The sequence below is a fragment of the Hydractinia symbiolongicarpus genome, chromosome 6 (genome assembly GCF_029227915.1).
Source record: "Hydractinia symbiolongicarpus strain clone_291-10 chromosome 6, HSymV2.1, whole genome shotgun sequence".
NCBI lineage: Eukaryota > Metazoa > Cnidaria > Hydrozoa > Anthoathecata > Hydractiniidae > Hydractinia > Hydractinia symbiolongicarpus.
The window spans coordinates 12,148,271-12,160,899 of NC_079880.1; the positions used below are offsets into that span (position 1 = coordinate 12,148,271).

The following is a 12,629-nucleotide window of genomic DNA, read 5'->3' on the forward strand; positions in this document are numbered from 1 at the left end:
TCCACATCGATAGGGTATGGGAAAAACAGTGGTCAACGATTGGAAGGCGTTTTCAGTGACAACTTCGATGTTATTGCTGCTGATTTGGGTGCAGGCAGAGGTGGTGGTTATGGTGGTGGACGAAAGTGATGTCAACCCTTAGTCCGCCCGTTATGGTTCGTTTATACTAAAGGTAATAGTTTTTTAACGCCTAGATCTAAGCAGTTGAAATTGAAGAAGATCGCGTATTGTCAATTCTTTTTTTCCAGCGCTTTTTCAGATGAACATTTTTTTATCTGAAAGAGCTCTGGGAACAAGACTGCGTATTGTGAATTGTTTCGTTTTACAATTTTCTGTTCTCTTTTGCAGGACACCACATCACATTTAACGATGCACCATGATTTGGCGACGTCAAATATAATGCATTGCGCACATAAATAATAATAATAATAAATATTTTTAATTTTGGATGTTGGGTACTATATCTCTTTTAACATCAAAGTATTCAGAACAACAAAGAAAGATTTCCCTCATAACAGCGAAATAGAGTCCAAAAATCGTAAAAATAAGCCCTGCAAACTTTAGTTCACGATTTTTTATTTTATTTTAATAATTAAATTTGTCTCTTTGCGCTCACTAATCTACAAAGCAGTGTATTTGTTGTATTTGTCTTTACGTTTTGCTTTTTGTATAAAAGAATACTTTTTCGCATGGGTGTGTTTTATTTAGCTTTTTGTATGTGCACCCCCCCCCCCCCCCCTACCTCACTTAAAGTCCTCAACTAAAGTCTTTTATTACTTTGTCTTCAGTTGAAGTGATTATCAAGCCATATTATAAATTACCAAGATGCAAAAGTTGCATAAACACGACGCGAGATTAAAATGTATTCTTTGAAGACCCTTCCTCCCACAATTTTCTTTGCGCTTCTGTAAGAATGAAATTAGAATGGAATTAGCGAGACAAAGAAGTGTACATGAAGATTAAAATAGAAGTTGATAAGTTAGCTATCAGCTATAAACTAAGATCAAATGAAACAGCCACCAAAGAAACTATGCAACACAATAATGAGCACCCTGAGGGAACACATAGATACGAGATATATGATCTCCCTAAGGGAACACATAGATACCAAATACATGATCTCCCTAAGGGAACACATAGATACACAATACATGATCTTCTTAAGGGAACACATAGATAAACAATATATGAACTCCCTAAGGGAACACTTAGATACACAACGATACATGAACTCCGTAAGGGAACACATAGATACATGATGTATGAACTCCTTAAGGGAACACATAGATACACAATACATGGGAAACACCTAGATACACGATGTATGAACTCCTTAAGGGAACACATAGATACACAATACATGAACTCCGTAAGGGAACACATACATACACGATACACGAACTCCCTATGGGAACACTTAGATACGCAACGATACATGAACTCTCTAAGGGAACACATACATACACGATACCCGAACTCCCTATGGGAACACTTAGATACACAACGATACATGAACTCTCTAAGGGAACACATAGATACATGATGGAAATAAAACATAATACACAAAATATATTTTCATATACAACATGAACTAATTAAGTTAAATGACATATAAATAATAAATCCATATTTAAACACAACTTGATCAATTAATTAATAAACTAAGGACATCACGTACACTTACAATAATACATAGAAAACACAAGTAAAAGTAATATATGTAAATAACACAAAGAAAAGAAAACCAAAAGTGTAGGCTGTGAGCCATACTAATACAGGAGCACTAATTATTTATTTTAAGTTTAGCATCAATATTTTGCTTTTTTTCGTAACAAAATGGAAAGAAAGCACTATAGGAAAAAAATTCTTGATAATGGCTTTCTTTGAGTATAAACATATAGAAAATACGTTTTAGTATAAAAAGTAAAAACGTCAAGTAATTCGCCATGGCCTTGTGGTTATCGCGCAGTTGATACGATTTTGAATACTTTGTTTAATAACTTATTGCACAATAGGTGGCCTTGCACTCAAAACAAGACAGTCTTTGTTAATTTTGTTATTTTTTCAAGATTTGGAAAACACGCAGCAAAATATACAGGGGACAATTTATTCTCCATAATAAACACAAAACCAAAACGGTTATTTCTTTGTAAAAAGTAATATCTCCATAAAATTCGATTCGCAACACGGCACTCCATAGCGTGACTTGTCCAGTGCATGGCTCCATATGATAGTTAGCTATGAGATGGAAACCAATATAATCCTAGCAGGCGAGATAGTAACAAGCAAACCGCCAACTACTGATTTTTGAGGCTATTTTGAGAATAAAAGGCATTACGATGACTATAGTATTTACGATGACTTAGCTGGTTGATTAGCTTGTACTTTTCACTATGCTGAGAAAGTAGGCAATAGTGAACCCTACCGTGACCCTTTGGAGACATGTTCATCGTGCAATCAATACAAATAAGGAATTCCAAAAGCATATAACAGTTCTGTTGAAACACTGATAAGTTATTTCCAAGATTTTTTTGGCACATTGGGAAGGTTGCTAAGTGAGGGAATAGTGCTCAAAGTATGGAAGTAAAGCCTACCTTAACGAGATAAATTTTTGCGGACTTAAGTTTTCGCGGTTTTCGCGGATTTTGGCCATTTTCGCGAAAATGTGTCTTCGTAAAATGTTTCCAATTCGTCGAACCGCGAAAATATGTCTCCGTAGAATTTTTTCTGTGTATAATAAACAAGTAAAAATAAGCCATTTTTTCTTCTATTTTTCACTTAAAAAAAGTATTCACATACATACAAAATTTTTTTTTTTTAGCATATCACGGATGTCTTTGCTTTTGACCTCGCCATTCGTGTTCCTTTTTTGGAAGAACTGGATCTTGATTCAAAAGATAATAACCGACAATGATCTCGTCTTTTGGCTCAGTACAGTGTTTTAACAAGTTCCTCATATTTTTGAAGCAATAAATGTCTGCGAGGGTGACATTTCTCCCTTCATACACTTTATTTATAACAAAAACGTCATAAACGTTTCCGTTCTCGTGAAAACATTTCGACTATTATAACGGTTTTTATGGAAGATTGGTATTTTGAAAAACCTGAAACTTCTTTCTCTCAACATGAACATCTGCGAAAATTTATCCACGCGAAATCAAATAACTTTCGATCCGCAAAAATATGTCCACGCGAAAATTTATATCGATAAGGTAACCGAGCTAGCCTGGATCCTCAGCAACATACTGTATACACTTTACAGTTAATAAATCAAATCCTAGCCATGTAAAGAAGGCTGCCAGGTGATTTGGCCTTTTAAAATCATTTATTCTACGGCAACTAGAATTTTTCCTTACACTTCAACATTATTGAATCTGCTTACATCGTACAGCCCAACTTTTGATATTTTTAAGTACGTAACAGGCTATACTATGGTTTAACCACTTTTTACAGTCAACCAAGTATAGTAAATGTGACAATCCTTAATTTTTTTCAGATCAGGTTTTTAGCCGTCCAACCTCAAGGTTAAAGAAATAGACGACATTTAGGTATTTCGACTGTGCTGAGACGTTAATTAGCGTAAATGTTAATAAAAAAAATACTCAAAAGATATGTATCGACCCTGCAACTACACTTTGGCAGCAAAACAATTTTGTAAAACTTCAGCAGCAAAACCAAAATCGATGTTTCTGCTGCGAGTTTTGGCAACATCTTTTTGCATTTCACCATATTTTAACAAAATTTAATAGTGACCCATACCTTTCAACATCTTATTTTTTTGACCAGGCGTTACAGAAGGAAAAATCCAACTGTTTAAAAAGATAAAATGTGATTTTTATTAGCTAAAGAAAAAGTTGGTAACCTCATCAAATTTTTTTAGAAAGGATTGCAGTTGAACTCGTCACCTACGCCTTGGTTTTTACGCAATTCTTCAGATTTCATGGTAGCATAGTAGTTTTTGTTTTCTCCGCCTATAAAAAATTTAATACGTGCTATCTCCAACGCCTTGTCCGTTGCGGGGCGCCACTAACGTTAATCGTAGCCCCGATCATAATTAGTAAACTCAACTAGCTTTTTGTCTATTTACAGAAAAAATGCAAATAATAGAAATCCAAAAAATTCTCAGTGTTTTGTATACCGCAAGTTTCTTCGCCTAAAGTGCCTCATTTGTAGACCAGATACAATTAAAATCACGAATAAATATAACATTTTTGGGCAGTATAACGCAAAATCCAGAATGTCCTAAAAATAGTATGTATTAAAAGCCTCATAACACGATAGGTGATGAACCAATAAACATTTACAAGGTTATCAGACAAAGATTAAATTTAAGTTCGTTCGTTTCAGGATTGCTGTTTGGTTATTTACACTGTAATTTGGAGTGCTTTTACCATCCAGTCACCAACACTATTATTTCGCATAACACGTCTGTTAATTATTATTATTGCGTTACGATATTCGTTTCTGTTTAACTGGATGGTGGCGGTGGCGGCGGAGGGGGAGGTGGCTGTTGGTTCTAAAAAAATAAGAATTAGGTCATTAATTCACTAATCAGAGTTTACTAATCACAGAGTTTAATAAAAAAGTTAATTATTAACCCATGGTGGAGGAGGTGCATAAGCGTTAGCCATTTGTTGATATGGATTATATCCGTAAGGATTTTGCCATTGCGGATATCCTGTTGGTTGTTGCCATCCTCCTTGGGTTTGCTGAGGATAAGCCGCTGTTGTAGGCATATTTCCCATTTGTGAATTTTGTGGTGGTGGGGGAGGAGCACTTCCATAGTTTGGTACAGCTCCTACAAAAAGGTAAATCAACAATTTGTGTGCAATTTTTTTAAGTAAATAACAGAACAATAACATTTACAATTGCAGTAATTTCAGGTTTTGTCATATGTCTTTCATTGAAATTAACTGATATGCCAACATGACCTGCTGGTATGGCCTGTGTTCAGGCACAGTCTAACTGAGATTAGCGCGTACTTCTTCATCATCAATTACTGCGATATATATACTACTTATAATCAAATTACAACACGCACTTACCACGAGCAGGCCCTTGCTGCCACGGTGCATTATTCATGTTCGCTGGTGAACCTTGTTGAGGTCTAGGTCCACGTTGCTGGTTAAGCCATGGAGGTGGTTGGGAATTTGAACCGACTGGTGAACCATACTGATTCGATGATTTATTTCCAAAGTTGACATCCATTAAAGATTTTGGACCTTGAGGATTTCCAGATGGAGGTCCCCATTTACTCTCACGTCTTCGGTTACTATCTTGAAATGAATCTTTGTCACGGTTAGCCTGACCATGAGTGTCCTTGAACCCCTGTCATAAAAAGAAAGTATCGTAGGAAGGATTTTAATATCGGGGATGCTAATTTCAATTACCTGAGTTTTAATTTGTATGACAACAAACCAGTCACGTATGCCATTCACGCCGAAAGAAAAAGAAATATAGGACTTCTTACCTGTGAAGGAGGTTGGTGATCTGGGAAGGTTTTCTTCGCTGGTTGTGGAGCATCAACACCTAACTCAGCCATTAACGACATATACTATAACAAAAAAGTGAATAACTTGAACGACCAGCAAATGATGAATAAGTTTACTAGCTTTGGCTTTAGTTTCCTAAACTTTAAACAAAAACTTCAAAACGTCTACATTTTATAACCTCGTACCTCTGTATCCATTTTTGCTTTCTCTGCAAATGTTTGCAACGGCCCAGTAGAAGAATCACTACGAAAAAATTTAACTGATTTTAGCTGATGAACTAAAGAATGCATGTTTAAAAAGGCAACGTGAAAACTTACACTTGGGCACGACAATCGACAGCCACGTGACCATATCCACCACACTTGTGGCAAGTTATTTGACTAGTTACATTCTTCTGTTCTTGACATTCCCAGTGACGATGATCAGTTGCTCCACAGTTTTTACATCTAAAAAACGTAAAGAGTTAGAATGTTTCACTTGGTAAAGAATGCTGCATTTAACATAAATAATAGACATACGAAGAAGCAGTCATAATATTTTGTTAGAACTAAATTTCGGAAGTTCGCAAAACTTTTTCTATGGAAGAATAAAACAAGACGTTAGAGGAAATCGTTTTTAAAAAAAAGAAAACGAATTCAAGTTCTGCGAATAGCGAGTGTCCAATAACTTTCGTGGGGACATTCCCTTTATGGTAAATTAAAAAGGCATTACATTTTTCACTTCCATAGGCCGGATGGAAAGCGTTTATTCAAGCGTTATCTATTAAATATAAAAATTAAGGGCATTGAGAACACAATAAAAAATATTGGCAATATGATCTAACTGTTAACCAACCTTTATCAGCTTAGATCTCTTTAAAAGTTAATCTACACTTACTTGATAATCTCTTCATCAATCAGTGTCCCATTTAATTCAGCCAATTCTCGTAACTGGTTTCGACGGAGTTCATTTGCAGCATCAGGGCATTCAATTCCTTCTTTCACAATATCACCAACAACTTGTACACCCTTTTTAACTTCTTGTTCTGTTGGACCAGTTATAAGAGCATGTAAGGGCTCGTCTTCCCCAGGCATCAGCTGACCAGGAATGCGCCCCACTTTTCCTTCTTTTACTGAGCCTTTTCCACGAATAATAATTTTACAACCAGTCTAAAAAATTAAGAAAATGCTTAACCAGAACAGATTTTAGGACTACTGATGAGAATTTTGAAGCTGATTTTTTTGTAAAAAAAGAAATTTTAAAGGCAATGAACACATCATATTGCTGTGTTTCACATAGCATTTTTTAAAGAAAAACACGTTACAGGTTGTAAGATTTGAACAGAAAGTTGTTCAAAAATCTACTTTTAGAGAAGATTACAGAAAATCCTAGAGAAACTAAAACAAATATAATCTTGGTAACCTTATTGTAGGAAAAAGGAAATTTTACCATTCATTTCAATTTATAAACACCACATTTTAAAGAAATTGGTTACAAGAGTATCAGTAAAACTAATTATAACAAAATATTTCTGGTGGTATTTATATCGCACAAATTGTAACAATAACACCATCATCAGATGGAATTGCTATTAGGGAGTGCTAAAGCGAGGCAAATATTTTACAGGGAACACACATCTTTGGTTCAAAATATCAGAATGTTTCTAGTGGTATTTATATATTGGAACTAAAGAAGCCAACACATATTTTCAGCACAGAATCTATATCGCACAAATTGTAACAATAACACCATCATCAGATGGAATTGCTATTAGGGAGTGCTAAAGCGAGGCAAATATTTTACAGGGAACACACATCTTTGGTTCAAAATATCAGAATGTTTCTAGTGGTATTTATATATTGGAACTAAAGAAGCCAACACATATTTTCAGCACAGAATCTATATTGCACAAATTGTAACAATAACATCATTACAGATGGAATTGCTATTAGGGAGTGCTAATAGTTTTAGTCCGTGTTTTGTAAGACAAAAATATATCTCACCTCTTTTTCTAGCCTTTTTAATGTATTTCCTCTGTAAATAAAAAGTAAAATCAATCAATAATACACCTGCAATTTTTTAATTCTGCAAAAAAAAAAAAAAGATATATGGGATTTCTTTTTTCAAAATTTTTGTGATTTATAAAACCACTTTTTTAGGAAAATATGATAGTTGTATGTAACAGGTATAAATGACATAAAAGCGAACACCTTAGCTCTAGAAATATATTGAAATTAACCGGTGACCTGCGGATAAATCCACCCTTTACATTATTAGTGAGACTGACGCTATTCTACATGGTTAGCAGAGTTCAATTACACAACTGACCTGAATAAAACCGGAAAACACTCACCTTGGTCCAATTAACAGACCAATAAAGTTCACAGCAGGATTTCTTTCTGCAGGAATAAATACTTTGTCACATATTTTTGATGCTGGTGGTCTAAACAGAAAAGAAATTCTTCACAACAAACAACACATGTCTTCATGACACATTATGACTTTTTGACTAAAATTCCCATCACTTCTTCCATTTTCCAGCTTTTTTCGGCCACGATTTTATATTTATTGGACCTCAAATTAACGGTATATACAATTCTAATAAATTAAGGACAAAAAATTCACTCTTTAACACAGATTTACAATTCCACTACTTATTTTAAATAATAATAGTTGCGTGACAACATTTATAATATTTCTGATATTTTCCAAATTTGTGACAATCCCCAAATTTTAAAGAAAAAAGATCAACGAAAAATGTAAATAATTATTACTTGTAATCAACCGGTGGCTTGTAATTTGGAATTTCATCAATAGCTTGTTTAATTAGAGCATGTCGCTCTTCCTCTAACTTCTTTCTTACTCGAAACTCTCTAGTGTTCAATCGCTTGCCCTCAGAGTTATAGATGGGCTCTGGTGAAGGTGATCTAACGTAAGAGAAAAAAATGAAAAACTCCATACCATTTGCTGCGTAAACCAGAATCATAACTATCATAATTAAATTTGCCTGACTTTATTTACAATGCTTTGGCTACACCTACAGCCTTAAAAATGCATCCATTTTCGCTAAATTTTTGCAGAAATTTGTTCCTTATTCACCTAAAATAATGAACCTGTATTTTTTATTAGCATCCTGGAACAAGAAAATATTAATACTAAAATTAATATTAGAGCTAGAAAATAAAAAAGAATTTAGAAGTAATTTAAGTAGATGTAAACATCCAATCTTGTATATAAACACTAAAAACCATCTAAATTCTAAAAAACATTAAATTCAGTGTCACACAGTTTAGGCAGCAACATTGGATTAATGATATTCTGCCATTGTTTACACCACCACCTCACTGTAAATTTTAAAATACCAGGTTCACAAAGAATTTTATGGATCATTTTTAACTTTAGTCTAAATATGGAATAGTTAAAATCAAAATTTCAGAATGTAGTTAATTGATTCCTTTTCTGTCTATACACCACATAATTGACACAAAACTGAATGGCAAGCGTCTGCTTGTACAGTTTTTAGAAGACTGGTCCAAACAAAATGCACTTAAAAGAAAATACTATACAGTACTTCATTTGAATTTATAAGGACACTAAATAACCATGCGATTTCACCATATAAGCTTGAAGCTTACACAAGGATAACCATAGTTTACGAAGAGCTAGAAATACGAGATTAAGCTAAAAGTAAATGTCATCTGCCAGAGATCTCTTTTTGACGAGCAACCAGCTGACGATGTGTTGTGTCACAAACCTGTCCGCAGGATCGTCAGGAATTCCCAATTCCCCTGTTCGAAGCTTTAACGTTATTTCTTCAATTTTAAATTGTACTAAGGCAGAAAATATATGATACATGAAATACAGAATACAACAAACTGTTAATAAACAGCATCATATATACCATGCTAAAATCAGATACAAGAATGTTATCAATAATAAAGAGAAAATATAATGCAGCTAAAAATAATGTCGTGATTAGCCTAAATAAAGAGGAACATAATCTAAAAGCAGGTTATTATGCACAGGAAACATACACAAGTTTAAATACTGCCTTGAAAAATGTAAAAGATGATATACATACTTACCTTAATTTAAACAAAAAGTTATTTTGAATCAACTAACCTAAATAGTGTTTCCTTTGTTCCTCAGTCAAATTAGCAGGTAGGGTTGTGGGACCATTCACAATTGTTTTATCTTCTTTGTCTCCCCATCGACTAGCTCTCTTGCGCTTTCTACGCGGTGCTAAATTAAGAGACTATGAATTGAAATGTGATGTTTATTACATTTAAAAGTTTTGGTATTTACTAACAGGATAAAATTACCACTGCAAATCTTTGTATTCATGTATCAATAAATACTAAAGTATCATGTATACTTCTCACTAGCGAGTATACATGATACAGTATACAAATACCCTTGAAGACATTCTTTATTAAGTTTGGTTGTTTAGAAAGTGCTGATCATTATTACATGGACACTACCCACCATCATTATTAGCTGGACTTAAAAAACCTTGGTTATTTCCATATTGTTGACCTTGATTAAAATTTTGTTGACCAGGGGGTCCATATCCTGGTGGTGGCATATTCTGATTGAAAGGTGGTCTTTGCTGGTACATGTTTGGTGGTGGGTATCTCATATTGTTCATAGCATGATTAGGACCATGCTGACCATATCCAGGAGGTCCATCCATCTAAATGTATTTTTACAAAAATTAAATTTTTTGAAGAAAAACAGATAAATAACATTCTAGCAGAGTTTATATCATATGACACTACAGCACGCATGTTAACTTTTCACATGTAGCTGAAGATTTGCTGAAATTTTTTTGGTAGATCATAACTAAGCTCCAATGCTAATATATCTCTAGATTTAAATTTCATGTGAAAAGAATTTGATTATTTTGTTCAGTAAAGATGTTTTAAAATACAAAGGTATACATGGCAATTTTTTTTACATGCGCAACTTACAAACGATAAATCATATATGTAAAATTTGCAGAATAGTCAGTTAACAAATTTTGGCGGATATTTAATTTGGCGAAATTTGGCAAATTAAATCCTCGCCAAATTTTATAAAATTTATCATTCGCAAAATTAAATCCACGTAAGGTAGTTTGCATGTCAGTATAGCATTTGCGGGATTTGTGGGAATGCACACATGGAATGTTATGGAATATTCTGATAGATATCAGGCATAGTTCTACATAAACCACAATGAATACAATACACTCTTGTTTGTTAGAGACGAAAGTGTGTTTTCCCAAGTTTTTTTAACTGCTGTTGTATCAATGTTTTCAAATTTTTTGGGAAACGTTATTAATAAATCGCAAAAGGTGTTTTCTTCTTATAAAGTGTGCTGTTCACAGCTGTTGCTAGGGTCAAATCGTGGACAAAATTAAAATGGCTTCCACAATTTTTTTTGAAATTTTGTATTTTTATCATTTTTTAAGTTATGGAAACTTTTTTGTATTGTTTTAATTTTACTGAATAAAAAAGTATAAAAACAATCTACTTTTCTCCTTTTTAAATATATAAATATGTTATACATGTGTGTTATGAATTTCCGAGTTATTTCGTCGAACAAAACACACAAAACTAAAAAAACATTTTTGGCAAAAGTATATCATCTTTCCAACCTTGTGCCAACGTCACGGTACTAGCTACGGACTTGAAAATTGGTATGGAGGGGCCTGGAAACATAGTTCCATCGGTCGGTACCGTGCACTGTTCGTCTTGCAAACTATGAGCTACTTTAATTTAGGCACTAAAAAAGAGGGAAAAAAGTTGCCAAAGTGGTGCATGGCGATTTGATGTAGTGTGATCCCTTTTCTGTCTAATTAAATAATTGTCTTAACTTCTAAGCAAGTCACAACGATGGCGTTTAATGTTTTGGTAGGCATGGTTTTTCCAAGCAAAATTACGGGAACCAGGTGTTTACTTTGGACCTGATTGCTCGACCCGGGAATCCTAGTTCGAAACCGGGATCGAAAATGTTGGAATAAGCAAGACAATGGTGTCTTAGCAATTTTGAAGCTAGCTAAAGTTTGGCAGAGCACGAGGTAAGGGACAAAACAGTAAACTACTTTATTTTGCAGGGATTTTAATATTATTTTTTGCTATAAGATCACCCTTTAAGAAATAGTTTTATAGCATGTAAAACTTCAAACGTGGCTAATTTTTATGTTTTTTTTATCTTTTTTCTTCTGTTTTGTATTTTTCTATAAAGAGTAACTATTTTTTGGTCCTAAAGTTTTGTATTTTGCATCGTTAATTTCATTTCATTCTTGAGATATCCTATTTTAACTGAGAGTGTAATTCGAATTATTTTTTGTAACATTTTTGTCCGCTTCGAAACAGCCGTGTATTTACCTCCTCTGATCGCACAATAAGCTGCAAATGAAGTGTTATTTTTTCTGAATTATGTAAAGGTATATTGGCTGTTTTCCAGTGAAAAATATTTTCCGCAGAATGTAACAGATAAAACAGAATCAGCCTGCCTAGTGCCACTTACAAATATTTATATTTAGCTACCCTGGTTGTGTTGTATATAATTACATTGTGTGTATACATATTCAGAACCATAATACATTGTTACTTTATTCCATACTTTGAACATCTTACACTGAGTAAGGATATTTTTTGAAAGATTGACCCTAAAGTAGAAAGAATAAATACGCCGCATCTAGGACTGAGTGATTCCTACCTGGTTTTGTGTAGAGCTAGAGGCATTTCTTTGGTGTAGTCTCTCTTGGTGTTGTTGCCTGTGTTGTGCCAACAGACTTGGACCATCTCCTTTTTGCTGTCCTAATAATACTGGATGAATTTTGGTCAAGGGCATACGATTTGCCCCTGTTCCAACCATTTTTAGTGAACACTAATTTCTAATTTAGTACTGTAGCACGATTACAGCGATGGCCATGAGGCGGTAAAAACTTACGCCGCGTTCTGAAGGAAAACGGAGAAGATTGGCCTGCCTCGTGATATTAAGTAAAACGTTTTACGGGCCATGCAAGGAAGTAGTCAAACTAGAAGCACAAAACATAAACGGTCAAGTTAACATATATATCAATCGCATAAACGTTACACCACTTTTTTTTTAATAGTATTATTAGAAACTTTTCTATTTTAATACGCGCCTCATGATGTACCTCAAAAT

General features: G+C 34.0%; 1 protein-coding gene across 1 annotated transcript; it reads right to left on the minus strand.

Annotated features, from left to right (window-relative positions):
• Window positions 1-4,240: 4,240 nt before the first annotated feature.
• LOC130647020 (splicing factor 1-like) lies at window positions 4,241-12,444 on the minus strand. The gene is made up of 14 exons (XM_057452729.1): window positions 12,177-12,444; window positions 9,957-10,164; window positions 9,594-9,713; window positions 9,226-9,301; window positions 8,246-8,398; window positions 7,825-7,914; window positions 7,475-7,505; window positions 6,369-6,640; window positions 5,810-5,938; window positions 5,678-5,735; window positions 5,471-5,554; window positions 5,046-5,328; window positions 4,599-4,798; window positions 4,241-4,516 (listed from the first exon to the last, which is right to left on the minus strand). The coding sequence occupies exons 1-14, from the start codon at window positions 12,333-12,335 to the stop codon at window positions 4,469-4,471; spliced, it is 1,911 nt and encodes a 636-aa protein (XP_057308712.1). The 5' UTR covers window positions 12,336-12,444; the 3' UTR covers window positions 4,241-4,468.
• Window positions 12,445-12,629: the final 185 nt, after the last annotated feature.